The 15,179-nt window shown below is 47.1% G+C and overlaps 1 protein-coding gene across 2 annotated transcripts; it reads left to right on the top strand.

The window, feature by feature from the left end:
• The first annotated feature begins 553 nt into the window (after positions 1 to 553).
• Positions 554 to 13,842, top strand: DDX25 (DEAD (Asp-Glu-Ala-Asp) box helicase 25). Of its 2 annotated transcripts, none has more exons than XM_004689119.1 (12): positions 554 to 753; positions 1,334 to 1,400; positions 1,627 to 1,671; positions 2,067 to 2,202; positions 3,538 to 3,630; positions 3,745 to 3,847; positions 5,888 to 6,002; positions 6,965 to 7,142; positions 8,792 to 9,029; positions 9,966 to 10,128; positions 12,227 to 12,415; positions 13,557 to 13,842. In XM_004689119.1, exons 1-12 carry the CDS (start codon positions 691 to 693, stop codon positions 13,616 to 13,618), a joined length of 1,452 nt encoding a protein of 483 aa, XP_004689176.1. In that variant the 5' UTR covers positions 554 to 690; the 3' UTR covers positions 13,619 to 13,842. The 2 variants fall into 2 exon arrangements, with proteins under 2 accessions (XP_004689176.1, XP_012585264.1); XM_012729810.1 differs by lacking the exon at positions 554 to 753 and adding an exon at positions 777 to 910 and having other exon boundaries at positions 13,557 to 13,823.
• The last annotated feature ends 1,337 nt before the right edge of the window (positions 13,843 to 15,179 follow it).

Raw genomic sequence — 15,179 nt, 5'->3', positions numbered from 1 at the left:
CGACTTTTTCATTGTGGCTTTAACACGGGGTATAAACCCGAATTAAAAGTAAAGTCGGTGTGTGGAAACATCACAGTGATTTAGGACTAGGGACAACAGATACAACTTCCTCTCCGCACTTTTCTATTTCGAATACCTATGTAGGTAAAACACCTATTTGTCCCCCCCATTTCCTATGCAGTTAGCTGCTTTGTAGCACAGAAGAGGAATTTCGGGGGAAACTCGGGCACTTGGGGAGAAGAGAAGTGCATCCTCACCACCTGGAGAACTGCCTGGTCGCGGGGTGGTGGGACAGGGGAGTTATGACTCCCGCGTGGGTGAGAAGATCGCTGCAGCTTCGAGCCCCACGTCGTTGTGGGCTTAGCAGATGTCAGCGAGCCGGCGAATGTTCACTACCACAGCGCCCCCACAGGGGTTTGAACACCTGGCGCAGTGGGGGGGGCTGGCCAAACAGAGCCCTGTAGACTCGATACAACAGCCCCCTCCTCGGAGCGTACCCCCCAGCCCCGCCGCCTCTCCCGTGCGCTCCCTCCTCCTGCGCCGCAGCTCCGGCGCCTGCGCGCCCGGCCGCGGGGGGTCGCGGGAAGTAAGCCCGCCCCCCGAGGAAGCCGATTGGCCGCCGCTGGGCCGAGCCCTGCCTCGCGCCTGCGGTGGACGCACGTGCCGGGGGCGGGAGCAGCGATCGCAGCTATGGCGTCGTTACTTTGGGCTGGCGACGCTGGGGCGGCGGAGAGCGAGCGGCTGAACAGCCACGTAACCGCCACCGAGGCGGGGAGGGCAGAGGGGCGGGGGCTAGAATCGCACTCCCAGAGGGAAATTTGCTGGGGAGGGGTGGGGGACCCCCGCTAGCCTTTGGAGTGGGGTGTCAAATGGAGGGGAGATGTGGCAAGGATTTGGAAGAGGGCCACGGGTAAGGAGACCCGGGGAGAGATGGTGGGTTTGAAAGGGCAGAGTGAAGACACCTGGAAGCCCGGGAGGGAAGGCAGTTCGTGGTCCCCAAGTAGACCCCGAGTTTTCTACTCTCCCAGTTTTACTATTAACCTTGGCCAGCTTCCATTTTATCTACCAAAGCGCTTTCCTATCCACCATCCCTTGTTCGTGCTGTGACCCCTAAGGACTGCGGCATTTAGTCTTGAGGCCTCATAAAGAGGAACCTCACGTACCGGGGACGTGGAAAGTCTCCTGTAATTTTAATTCATAGGAGACCTATTCTTGCAAAGGGAAACAGTGTTCAAGTAGTCTTCCCTACAACCCTTTCTGCCCCTGTTAGGAGAGCACTGGGCTGCTGATGGCTTGCTTCCTAATATTGCTTGACATTTGTGTCTTTCAATAGTTTTCAAACCTCATCCACCCCCGGAAGAACCTTCGGGGTATTAAGAGTACTACAGTCCCAAACGTAGGTGAGTGCTGTTAGGGTGAAGCAGTTGACCTCTAGTAATTACAGCGCGTTGTTTTTCTCTTGTCCCTAACAACTGAAATATCTCTGGCTCCCTTATTTTCACATTCAGGACTCTCCACTACCTTCCTGTCTGAGAACACTGTACAGTGGCAAGAGAAAGCAGGGGTAATACAATTTACACCTCTGCTCAGCTTTCATCTTTTCTTGTTTCTCTTCCATACTTTTAGATGATTCTATTAACAACACCGAAGAAGATGACGAAGATGATGTAGGTAGGAGATTTTCTTTTTAGTGACTTTCAAGAGAAGTACTAAGTCAGAAGTGGGGAATATTTCTTTAGAGGAAGTTGAAATGGAATATGCAGGAATGGGTTAAAATTTTTCAGCTGATAAGGAAAAATTAGGTCTGGTGCTGATGATGTCGGTATGCTTTAGGTTAGAGGGTGTAGCACAGAGCATTAGAAACTGGGTGCTAGGGAATAAAATTTTCAGTGCTAGGTCATTTTTTTCTAGAATCTTCTTTTAGGAGATAAGAGTGGGTGCAATTGTTTGATATATATATACAACCACTGAAAAGGCGGGAACAACGTAATAGATGTCATCCAGAAGTCTTGATTTCCCCCCTGCAAGATCCCCTTTTTTATTTTTGCTTGTTTTTTTTTTTTTAGTGGATTTGGCAGCTAATTCACTTCTAAACAAGTTAATCCGGCAGTCCTTAGTAGAATCGAGTCACCGAGTTGAAGTCTTACAAAAGGATCCCAGCTCTCCGCTCTACTCGGTGAAAACATTTGAAGAGCTGCGGCTGTGAGTACTTTTACCTTCAATATGGGAAAATGCTAGAAAGCATAGCACAGAACAAACTCATTTGCTAATAATGAAAAAACAGGGTCTTCTTCGTGTCCTAAGCACGTATTAAAATGAGATGTGTGCATTTTACATGCAATTAAAATCTAGCTTCAAGAGGATCACTAGGCTACCTGAGCAGTGCAGAGAATTAAGAGCATCTTTTATGATAAAATATCTTATGCTGGCCTTCCCTGGTGGCACAGTGGGTTAAAGCACTGCACTAAGAAGCTTAAGCCACTTAGGCATAAGTTCGAATCCCACCTGCCCTGGAGGAGAGCCACATGGCGTGGCAGACCTCTCCTGACCCGCCCGCTGCTCCCCTCAGCAGTGTACTTCAGCGATCTGCCTGTTCTGCTCCCCACTCTGTTCCTGGTGAATCCTCTCACCCTCCCCATCTCTGGCCTGTACCCCAGTTCTGTATGAATAAATAAGTAAATCTTTTTTTTAAAAAAAAAAATATATATCTTATGCTGCTGTGCCAAGGGGAATAACTAAGCCAGAGCGCTAAACCATACAGCTACTCTTCACACCAGAATATAGCCATGGGGACAGTGACAACCCAGATCTTCTTTCCTACACCCTGTAGGAGGGTACAGGCTTTAACCTTAAGTTTAAACCTTAAGTTACAGACTTTAGCCTTCCTAATTATATTTTGTTTCAGATGGTGTTAAAATGAGTAGCTTTAAAAAATGTGTTTGCATTTCCTAGGGAATTATTAGTTGACATTAAGGAAGTAAATTTTAACAGGGAGAGATACTGATACAGACTTACTATAAAGAGGGAAAATTGAAATCTGATGTCCAGCATCAGATTGCCTAAGATTTAACCAGAGACTCCAGGAATGATGTATTTACAAAATACTGGCTCTCTCTGTCCCTAAAGAGACTCGACACAAGAATCAGTTCAATAAAATTGCCTTCTCTGAAAACTGCTGTTAAAATTTTGTCATTCATTAAAAAAGAACCAAACGGTAAACCTGTTTAATTTTCCATTTATGTGGAAAACTCCCCTAACAAATTAACATACTTCTATCAAGATGTTTACCTTGTTTGCTTGTTGTAACAAAAAGTTCAGTGTTAGACTCTTACTACTGTCTAGCTAAGGCTTATAGCATTGCTTATTTTAATGTTCATTTGTACAGGCCTAATTGGTTATATTTGGGAGTTGAGATACAAACTGTATTTCTAAATATTTGGAAGTTTGGTTTCAAAGTAGTTTAATTTAGAAATGTACCTTTTGAGTTTGTATTTCTGAGACTGCTGGCCAAACTTTGTGTTTTGTTTTGTTTGACAGAAAGGAAGAGTTACTAAAAGGCATCTATGCAATGGGTTTTAATAGACCATCCAAAATCCAAGAGATGGCTCTTCCTATGATGCTAGCACACCCGTGAGTTTCCAGGGTAGTGGTATTCTAACTCGGTTATTTTCAGTCTTGTATTTTCAGTTTATGCCCAGGATCTTGTATTCAGTTTATGTCCAGTGGTCTCCTCCTTTTTTACAGACCCCAAAATCTCATAGCCCAGAGCCAGTCTGGAACAGGAAAAACAGCTGCGTTTGTCTTGGCAATGCTAAGCAGAGTTAATGCCTTGGAATTGTTTCCACAGGTAAGGAAGTCTAAGAGAGACAGGAAGTGTTTGCAATGCCAATGGGAATTTAGTAATAGATGATATTGTTGTAATGGCATGACTACTATGATGGAATATTTAGAATAGACATTTCGCTTTTTTTTTTAAGAGTTATTTATTTATGCACACAAGAACTGGGGGACAGGCCAGAGGTGCAGGGTGGGGTGAAAGGATTCACCAGAGACAGCATGGGGAACAGAACAGGCAGGCTGACTGAAACACACTGCTGAGGGAGCAGCAGGGAGACAGGAGAGAGAGACTATTGAGCCATGTGGGTCAGCTCCCTGGCTGGAGATTGAACTCAGGCTGCAGTGGCTGTGGAGAGCTTCATCGTGCTGCTTCATAGTGCTGTGCCACGAGGGTGGGCCCTAAAATAGACATTTCTTTATAAAGTTCTAACACTTTTGGACAGCAGATGTGACAGCGATTGCGAGCTCAAGCTCCATCGTAGTTTGACTTCAAAGCCCGCCTCTCCACTTATTAGCTGAATGTCTTAGATGAGTTTGTAGATCTTTCCCAGTCTGTTTCTTTGTATGTAAAGATAGCATCTATAAAGGCAAGGATCATCAAGGCAAGGATCATTATTGTTCTGTCCTCCCTTGAATCCTAACACCTAGTGCAGGCTTATAGAAACTGCTCAGGAACCACTGAATGAATGAATGAACACCTTACAGGATGGTCATGCAGACGAAATGAAATAATATACGTTTTCAGCACTGTGCTTAGCATAAAGTAAGCAATAATGATAGTTATAGGACCACATGATCACCTTACACACTTTGTAGAGGAGGAGCTTGAGTCTTGGAGAGGGAAATGCCATAGGGAGCGACTGAGCTGGCTCTGCCACGAGCTTGCTGTTCTCCTAGTCTGCCTCCCAGTTATGGAAGTGTCTTCCTCCAAACTGGTCTCATCAACTTTTTGCAGGCTGAGCTCTGAGGACACTCAGTGCTGTGAAGAAAAGCAAGGTTCTGTTCTCTCAGGAAGTTACATTCTGAGCAGCAAGACATCTGGGTGTGGTTGACTAATGCCAGGCATGTGAAATCTTGTGCTTGCTTTACACAAGTTCAGTGACATAATATTTGGGGGAAGGTGTTAATATAAACACAAATTCTTTGGGAAAAATTGGACTGGTAAAAAATGAGTATAGGAACTATTTTTAGAACTTTCAGATATATTTCCTCTTCCTTTCTCAGATCTTAGTTTAAATATAAATATGTTAAACATCACTCATTTATCAATAATAATGAACAGCTATATCTCAGAGACATTTTATGGGGGTGGAGTGGGGGGGTGGGATCAAACAGGGTGGGAGGAGGGAAATGCACTGGACTATGGTGATGGCATACTGGTGATTTGGCGATGGGAAGCCTGTGGGAACTACAACTGAGATGGAAAAAGGCACAAAATGAGGTAAAAGTAAACTATTCTATTATTTTTAAAAAAGTATCTTGACTTAGAGCCAAAGTAATACTAAGTAAAACTATTTTGTGGACTTCTTTTAACCAAAGTCTAATGTGGCAAGTAAAACAATATTATGATGTGAAAAAAAAAACTACTAGTTTCTTTCATCAACATCTTCATTAACAGCTGCCCTTTTTTAGGGAGAATGGAAATAAGCAGTGAGTTTGAGAGAATATTCAGGTAGAGAATGGATCAGGTATGGAGTGTTCTGGAAATAGACTTGTGATTGCAGACAAGAGGTGCCGGGGCTTTCGCCTTGTATTCCCTCTCTTTCTGATTCACAGCCTCCTTCCATTCTATTCTTCCCCCACCAAAAAATCCTGTTTCTCTTCATAATCCATTAAAGAGGAGTATATAAAAGGTAGCCATTTCTCCATCAGCCCATTCTCCCTTGAAATCTCAATATTTACCTTAGATCTGTCAGCTGCTAAATTGTATTTAATTTAAAGTAACTTAGTCAGTTACTTTATTTCTATGCAGTGTCCCTGTACAATTGTGTTTCAGACATAAGGGATGGTTTGTGTGAACCTTTCTCCTCTCGGCTTCTTTGTCTCACAGTGCCTCTGCCTGGCTCCTACTTATGAACTGGCTCTGCAGACTGGACGTGTGGTTGAACGGATGGGGAAGTTCTGTGTGGATGTGCAAGTGATGTATGCCATTCGAGGGAACAGAAGTAAGTGGCAGAAGCCAGTCCTGGCTGATAGCTTTCATCTTGACTTCACTGCCAACAAGCATGTCCTGTAACTTCTCTAAGGTGGGGGGAATAGTAGCCCCTGTGCCAGAAAGCATGTCTGGAGTTCACTGACATGATCCGATAAGACACAGTGCACATTGCCCTCCACGTGGTAGGGCCCAGCGAGTGTGGGCTGCCCCCGGCCACATCCTACAAAGACTCTTGTCTTTGAGACGCAGGTGTTCCTACAGAATAGTGTATCATACGTGTTTATCTTTTTTTTTTTTTGTTAAAGTATTATATGTGTATAGCAAAAGAAAAAAAAATCTTTAAAACAAAATTAGAAGAAAAAAGGAAAGTTCTTCTTGATCTCCAAAAACCTATTTTCCCCAATAACAACAGCCTTGTTAAAAGAGCTTTGTTATTTGCTTTTTTAGTGTGTGCTCATACAGATACAAATGCATGTATGTTTTCATTACTTACAAACTTGGGGGCTTTTTTTACTGTTCAAAAACACACATATTTTAGACCTCTTTGCATGTCAGCACGTACACCTCCACCTCGTTCTGTAGGCCAGCTGTGTCTCATAGTTTATTGTCTCATGGTTTATTGGAAGTATTGAATAGACAGTTTGGTCGTTTTCCCCTAGGGGTGGAGTATTTATGGCTTTTTCACAGGTGTGCCAGAATTCCTGGGGGACACTGGGGTTGATGGAGGGTGGTTTGTAAATGACCGTTGGGCAGAATTGAGCGTTTAGGAAGGACCACTCATTAACATCATCTGAGAAACTTGGAAATTTACCCTAAACTGTGCAAAATCAAAAACCACAGCAGACCTCAGGGTTGAACTTGGAAAATCACTACAAAGCATCCTGCTGCTGAAGAGTTCGGTGTTGCTCTGACCTGAATGGCAGGCTTTGGGTTGTGGCATCTGAAGGAGCCCTGTAAACCCTTTTCTTCCAGTTCCCAGAGGCACCGAAATCACCAAACAGATTATTATCGGCACTCCTGGGACTGTCCTCGATTGGTGTTTCAAGCGAAAATTAATTGACTTGGCTAAGATTCGAGTGTTTGTCCTGGATGAGGCAGATGTGATGATTGACACGCAAGGATTCTCAGATCAAAGCATTCGTATTCAAAGGTAATCTTCATATTCATCCTTTCTCCCTGGATTTCCACATCATGATATGAAAAATTACACATGCCTGCTGCTCCTTTTGTCTTTACTGCTGAAGGCCCCATTTCTTCACCTTGAGAATAGATTGGGGCTTTCATTCTTCCCCCAGCTTTGCAGGTCTCCACACTGCACTAGTTTCCCCACTTCAGCTTGGAGTCCTGCCTGGCTGCTCCACGTGGTCAGCTGACAGACAGAACTCGGCAAGTTGTCCTACAAACATAGTGTTATATTTAGCAGTCCCTTTTTCAGACTTAGTCTTCAAAATCCAGTGTGTTCTGCAGGACAGTCCCTGTGTCCTTTTAATTTGTATGAATTTCCTTTTTGGAGTGAGATGGCTCCGATCTTGGGATACCAGGCCTCGAGCCGTCTTACACTAGAGGAAGCCCCGGTGCAGCGGGTGACTGAGAGGCCCAGCCTGCCCGTGCAGAACTTCCTCGCATCTTCCGCCATACCTCCCATCTCAGTCCTTTCCCGGGCTCTGGTGCCTGTAGGCCTTGACCCCTCCACTGTTCAGCTTCGCTGGCTTTTTCATCCACATTTCCTCTGACTCACTCCTCTGGTAGCACCATCCACATTCTCACTTCCGCACCTTTCCAGCTCCCCAAAATGCATAGAAATACCTTAGTCTATTTCTCCTCCCCAGTGTTTGTGTGGACTCAAATCTCTAGCTCTTTGTGAGTGTACCAGTGGGACATCAGCAGAGACCATGACACGGGGGAGTTGACCACTGTGTCAGGTGGTTACTCTGAGGACCCCCCGGTTTCCCAGGCACCAGGCTGAACAGTGCTTGGGAGTCGCTGGGCTCTATGGCCTCCCCCACTCCTTGTGAGCACCATCAGCTTATTTTCCTGTGTGCTCTACTCAAAAGAGGTGATTTCTTTCCTGTTTCACTGTTATTTTGTATGAAATATTCACTTTTCCATTGATGTGCAAAATACAGACAGATACACACATCATAAGTGTACTGCAAGAGGACTGTCACAGAGCTTAGCCCCAGTCACAGAGCCTACGTTCCCCAGCACCCCAGAAGTCTCCTGTAGCCCCTCTCTTGTCACTCTCCAGGATTAGCCTCCATCCTGTTAACTCTGTGGTCTGAACTTGATGCAGTTAGGACTGTTTTCATTATGGATTCAGTTTGCATTCACCTCCAATTACATTTCCCTCTTTTGCCCTTTTATTTACATCCAGATTCTTCTCCATTCCAGATAGTCAGTTGTGGCTGTTGTGTTTGCTCTACCAAGAAGTGCTACAGCTGCCACGAGGGACCAGCCTGCCTTCTCTCCTCATGCCCATTTCACTTCATGTGAGATGGTTACTGTAACGAACATACAGAATAACACCCCAGCTCCATGATTCTACCTCTGCTGAGAAAATGAGCAGGGAAAAACCTCAAACCCCCCAGAACACATTTCTAAGCTTTGCTGCTGAGAGGCACATCTGTTTATGTAGCCTTCCAAGTTCCTGGCAGCAAGAAGGGGCAGGCAGGTGGCTCTTGGCACAGAGGGTGGCTTGCTGCTGTGGGGGTGTGGGGGCAGCTGCCAGCAGTGGGGGTGCCTCCAGGGAGCGTGACGGGGCGGCCACGGGCTGATGGCCTTCTCCCTTCTCTCCCACAGAGCTTTGCCCTCTGAGTGTCAGATGCTCCTCTTTTCAGCCACTTTCGAGGACTCTGTGTGGCAGTTTGCGGAGCGCATCATTCCTGACCCCAATGTTATCAAGTTACGAAAAGAGGAGTTGACCCTGAACAACATCCGACAGTATTATGTGTTGTGCGAGAACCGGAAAGACAAATACCAGGCTCTGTGCAACATTTATGGCGGCATCACCATTGGTCAGGCCATCATCTTCTGCCAGGTGACCCTGCTGAGCGCTGTCTCTCGAGCCCCCCACGCCCCGCAGGTGGCGGTGGGGGGGACAGCAGTGCAGATCAGCACCACACACCAGGCCCCACACTCAGCCCTTGCCCACACTGTGTAGTTCCGTCTTTGGAGCAACTGAATATAGACCTAGATGAAGTCAGAAGTTGTCTGGTCCTGGGAGTGGGACTGAGAAAGACCGGCGTGCTGTTCCAGGAGGGCCGCCTGTCCGAGAGGAGTTGGTTCTGATTCACATTTCAGTTGCTCTTTATTAGCAGGTTTCCACAGATGCCCTTTATCAAGTTAAGAACAGTCTCTACTATTCCTGACATAGTGAGCAAAGCAGCCGCCCAGTTACCATCACTTTTTTTTTTTTTTTTTTTTTGCTACCTGAGATTTGTACCAGGCACTGCCTGGTACATGGGTGGCACCGCAGACATACCTAGAATAAGAAAGCTGGGCTCTCCCATGGACTGGCCGTGAGCAAATTATGTAACATCTTTAAATGCTAAGCTTTTAGAATTGTTTTGTTTTGTTTTGTTTTGTTTTAAATGAACTTAGGTTGCTGCTTTGTCACCGTTGTGAAAGCAAATGACCGTGATGCAGACTGCTGGCAGCACGAAGCACCGGGGAGTGTTGGTGTTCTTATTATCTCATGTTGTTGTCTAGCACCGTGTGAGGAAGATAGAACATTTTTATGTCTGGTTGATGGCAGAGAAGCCAGAGCTCTTAACAGGTTAAGGAGGTGTGACCTTCACTGCACAGCAGAGGCAGTGTGCCCGCCAGTTTCAGTTCCTCTGGACCGCGGGAGACTCGAGGCAAAGCCCTGCAGCCTTCCCCGGGCGCCACCTGTGTGCTGCATGCAGAGCTGCCCACACAGCATCGCAAGCACAGGCTTTCACTGGGGCTTTGCTGAGACTTGTTTCTCCTCTAGACGCGTCGAAATGCCAAGTGGTTAACCGTGGAGATGATGCAAGATGGCCACCAGGTGTCCTTGTTGAGTGGAGAGCTGACGGTGGACCAGCGGGCTTCCATCATCCAGAGGTTCCGGGATGGGAAAGAGAAAGTTCTCATAACGACCAACGTCTGTGCCCGAGGTTCGTGTGCACGTGTGCATGTGTGTATGTATAGATGACAAAAATGGACTCTCCTGACGTATACGGGGCAGAGAGTTTTGAGAAACACAGTCCTGCAACCCTCACTGTAATCAAAACAGAATTCTCATTTCCATCCCACCAGATTTTTTGTGCTCTTTAGCAGGCTCTTCCTTTTCTCACAGACCCCTGGCAACTGCTGATCCGGTTTCTGTCTCTCTTTTTTTTGTCCCTTCCAGAGTGTCTTAGAAATTAAATCATATAGTAGGTGATCTGCGTGTTTGACTTACCCGACGTGTGGCCATACCTTGAGTAGTCATAGGTATGTCATAATAAGTCCACCCATTCACTAGTTGGTGGCCATTTGAATTGTTCATTTTGGGACTAGTTTGAGTAAAACTAGCGCACATTCATGTAGGTCTTGCGTAGATGTTTCACTCCACCAGCAGTGCGGAGAGTTCCGGGTGCTCCGCGTCCCTGCGCGCGCCGGCACTGTCAGTCCTGAGCTGAAGCGCTGTGTAGTCCGGCCGTGGGACATCTGCTTGGTTTTTGACTTGTGTTCCTCAGTGACTCATCATGCTGATCATCTCTGTGGTGTTTTTAATTCTACAACTGTTAACAATTGAGGAGAAACCCTATTTTTTCAAGAGAAGAGCCCTCTGTCTTCATCTCTCCCATATCCTGTCTTGGCCCCCACACTCGGTTTTGTTCTCCAGTTCAGCCTCAGTGAGCACGTGGAGCTGAGCACCGAGGTACATGCTGAACTCAGCACTGCAGAAGAGGCCTGGAAATAAGGCCCCTCAGGACCTGGCTGCCGAGACTCGGTTGTCTCCACCAGCGGTCCAGCTGGGCTTTCTGCAGCGACAGGAATGTTCGGTGCTGTGCTGTCCAGTTGGTAGCCACTAGCCATATGTGGCTGTGGACACTTCACACAGCTAGGGTGACCACTGAAGAACTGAATGCTTCACTTGGATCCGTGTCAGGAGCCACATAGGGTGATGGTACCACACTGAGCGGCACAGCCCCTGCAGGAAAGAGCGCAAAGAGCTCAGATCAGCACACAGCGCAGCGGGCACAGATTTTCCCCAGACAGCAGACGTCTTCTTAGGAGACCTCAGATTTGAAAGGTTTTGAAAAACAGTGATAATTCAGTTCATTGAGAACTTACAGTTCTCTTGTGGTGGCAAGACCATGTGATGGTAGTGTTGGATTTGTGCATCAGGCGAGGGAGAGAGGAAACTTTGGGTGCTTTGGCATTGAATCGCCAGGCCTTTCTCCTGTCAGTCTGGGCACTGGGGTTCTGCTTAAAATTGCTCTGCACGTCACCATGATGCCCGTCATGGGGGCAGAAGGAGGAGGACAGGGCCCTCCCTGGTGGCGCAGCGGGTTAAAGCACAGCGCTAAAGCCAGCTCAGCATGAGTTCGATACCTGCCCACCCCAGAGGTGACCCACATGGCTCAGCAGACCTCTCCTGACCCGCCCTCTGCTCCCCTCAGCAATATGTTTTTGTCCATCTGCCTGTTCTGCTCCCCACTCTGTCTCTGATGAATATTCCTATCACCCCTGCGCCTCTGGCCTGTACCCCAGTTCTGTATGTACAAATAAATAAGTCTTAAAAAAAGAAGAAGAAGAGAAGGACAAGGAGATCAGTGTGGAAATTGTAACAGTCAAGGCAGGAGCTAAAGACCTGACTAAATCAGTGGCTGTGGAATAGAGTGGAGCAGGCACCCTGTGGTGGGGAAGGGCCTGCTGGTGCCCAGCACAGCAGGTGCAGAGAGGGGGGATGACTCCGCGGGCTTGGTGCCAGCCCCTGCCCACAGCTTGTGTGCACGTGCCCACACGCAAACACTTCAGGTGTGTGCATTCACGTTTGCTTTCTTTGCCCATATTTACTTTTCTATAGTTTTGCTCTCCTGACCCTCACACCCTGCATCACAGACATACTGTGCAAGCATTCTTCCTCACCAGAGCACCTGTTTTGATTGTGTGTAACCAGGTTTGCTTTGGAAAATAGTGAGAATTCCCTCAGCAGATGTGAGTCTTGAGTCCCTGTGTTCAAGGAGAAGGCTGCTGGTCCCTACGTTGTCTTTTCTCTTGCAGGGATTGATGTAAAGCAGGTCACGATCGTTGTGAACTTTGATATCCCTGTGAACCAAGCCGAGGAGCCGGACTATGAGACCTACCTTCACCGCATAGGGCGAACAGGGCGCTTTGGGAAAAAGGGCCTTGCCTTCAACATGATTGAAGTGGACAAGCTGCCCCTGCTTTTGAAGATACAGGATCACTTTAGTGAGTATTAGCATCTTTCAGGGCGGGACCCAGTGCTGTGCACACTGTTGTCTGTCCCGGAACCGCACCCCAGTTGAGATGTTAGGATGGACCCGGAGTCGTGGAGTGGGGGCTGCTCACTCACGGTGCCAGAGCTCCCGAGGGGAGACGGTTCGTGTGTCATTCCCAAGTGGTAGTTAATGGGGATTTTTAAAAAAATAATAGTTTATTTTTACATCATTTTGTGCATTTTTCCATTTCAGTTGTAATCCCCTTGGGCTTCCCATCACCAAATCACAATGGGGGATTTTTTTAATTGAGTGGAGTTAATTGGAACCTGGATTTGTAAATCATTGCTCCTTCTGGGATCTGGAATAGGTTTTCACACCCTGAACACAGTAGTAAAGTCCTTGAAGACCCCCAGGTTCCACATTTGTTTACCGCTGTCCCTCCCTCCCCTCTCATGATGCCCCATCTGCACAAGGCAGGCTCTGCCACCTGCTGGGGTTCGTGAACCGGCCGTAGCACTCCGCCGGAAATTTGACGGGGGTCCACCTCTCATTGCCCTGTGCCCCAGAGCTCACAGAGAGCCCTGGAGAGCAGGAGAAGACTTGAATGACTGAATCTACCAGCTGTTAAGATACGGGGACTCTGCCTTTGTGGGGAGCAGCAGTGGACACTGTCCCCAGGGGAATACATGTAGGCATTTTTGGAATATAATCTTAAGAGGTTTGCAAGCTAACTTAGACCCTGCAGCGAAGATGGTTGACAGCCTGCTAGGATGACTTAGGAGAGACTGGTGGTGGGAAGAACCATTAGGGTCCACGGATGCTGCAGGAAGCTCCTGAAGGACTGGTCTTGGGGAGCGGCCTCAGTCCCTCTCCCCTCCCACACGCCTGCACCCTTCCATTGCACTTTGGCCTTTTCTGCCTTGAGATACCTGGGTGGGTCTCTGCATTGTTGGGGCGATGGATGCTATTTCAGCTCACATTCGCGCTCTGGGTACCACCTGTTCCTTCCCTCTGTTCCTATGTCAGGGCTTTCCATGCAGGGAGTCTCTAGATACCTCACATGTTCAGAGGTGTCTCAGTCTTCAGAGATTCAGAGTTGCAGTTCCAGGCGAACCCCGGGTAAGACCACCCCATCTGTTCTGCTCTTTTAGATAGCAGCATCAAGCAGCTCGACCCTGAAGACATGGATGAAATTGAAAAGATTGAATATTGAAGCAAGAACTTGACTGTTTGTGAAATATCCTAGTTTATGTGAGAAAGTCCCAGTAGGTTTTGAAGGTAATTTTTTATGTTGAGGCTTTTCAATGTGAAACTGTTACTATGGCAAAAGAAATGTCGTCATATTTTAGTTTTAAGACCTGGGTCTTTTCGAAACCAAATTGATGTAAAGCACATGATCCTTTTGAATAAAAAAAGCGAAAGTATACCTTATTCTAATCTTTTTGAAGGTACACATCTTGAGAGGGCTACTGGGGTGTGCGGAATATGAGCAGATCACACCACAGATCACGCCACTCGTCAGTGGCTCATAGCGCCAGGAGATGGCAGTAGAACTTTGCTGTTAGGGGACCTCTTGTGCTCTCTAGATGCGTCTTCCCTCTCTCCCTCTTCCCCTCCTCCATGTATACATGTGGTCATACAAGTATTTCTTTGGTGACAATGCAGGATGAAACCCTTTTAAAAAGCAAAATTATATGGAAGAGTATATTTTGTTTTTAAATGATTCAGCTGACATACAGAATTTCACATTCGTTTTCTATTTTGTTTCTTTATGTCCTCAGATTACAAAAGATTGAATCCATCATCAGGAATTTAGTAGTCTCTGAAACTGTGGCTTTCCAATAGGCAGTGGGGGGAAGGCCCACTTTATTAAAGAACTAACATTGCAGGAAGTCAAAATGTTTTGCTTTTAGGAACTTAAGAGGTATATTTGAGAAATCCTGGACATTTTCCTACAAGTCCCATTAAGATGCTTTCCATCCCTTGTATTTGCTACTAAAAATTGCAGCAGCAAATTTGAGAAAACAGGGTAAAGTGATACTTGCCCAGAAAGTTGAGGCAGTTTGCAGCCACCAGCCAGAACCCAGGCTTCAGTGCCTGCTGCCGTCCTCCAGGCGGGGGAGCGGGGAGGGGGGTGTTTCTGCCTTCTCTCTGTTGATATGTTCCAGGCCTGTCACCTGCCTGTGTTTTATGCCCATACGCGGGGCTCACAACTCCATCCTTGCAGCTCCTTACTATAGGTCCATGGAGACCAGGACTCAGATCCAGCTCATCTCCATAATTCCCTGGAGAACTTGGGGAAAAAATACAAATTCCTTCTCCCCTACAGAAAAAAGACAGGGTAGAGCCAATAAATAGACACTAAACTCTGAGAGAGCCAAAGACTGAGGTAAAGCAGCAGGTAATTGGCCACCATCCTAGGGGGGAGACACTGAGGCGGGAGAAGTCCTCGGAGGCTGAGTTGATAACGCGGCGCCCACTCCTGAAGCCCAGTACTGCTCTGCCTGCTGCTCTGAGCGGAAGCAGCTGGTGACCAGCCCCCGGCACGGCGTCCAGCATGTCAGGGGGATGGGGGGTCTGTTCTTGTTGACTCAGTGCTCTCTTGCCGTTGCTTCATCCCACAACATGTCCCCCAATACTTTCCATCCTGGTTTTCAGTCCCAGTTACCAGACACAAGATGAACAAACATGCGAAGCAGATTAAGATACTTCTCTCGCTCTTACTGTCTGAGAGCGGAGTTGGGATTTCTCACACTCGACCCAGCACTGGGGTG

Source organism: Condylura cristata, unplaced genomic scaffold, assembly GCF_000260355.1.
Source record: "Condylura cristata isolate star-nosed mole 26May11 unplaced genomic scaffold, ConCri1.0 scaffold00025, whole genome shotgun sequence".
Taxonomy (NCBI): domain Eukaryota; kingdom Metazoa; phylum Chordata; class Mammalia; order Eulipotyphla; family Talpidae; genus Condylura; species Condylura cristata.
The sequence above is the reverse complement of the archived record's forward strand: the minus strand, read 5'-3'. Positions and strand labels throughout refer to the sequence as shown.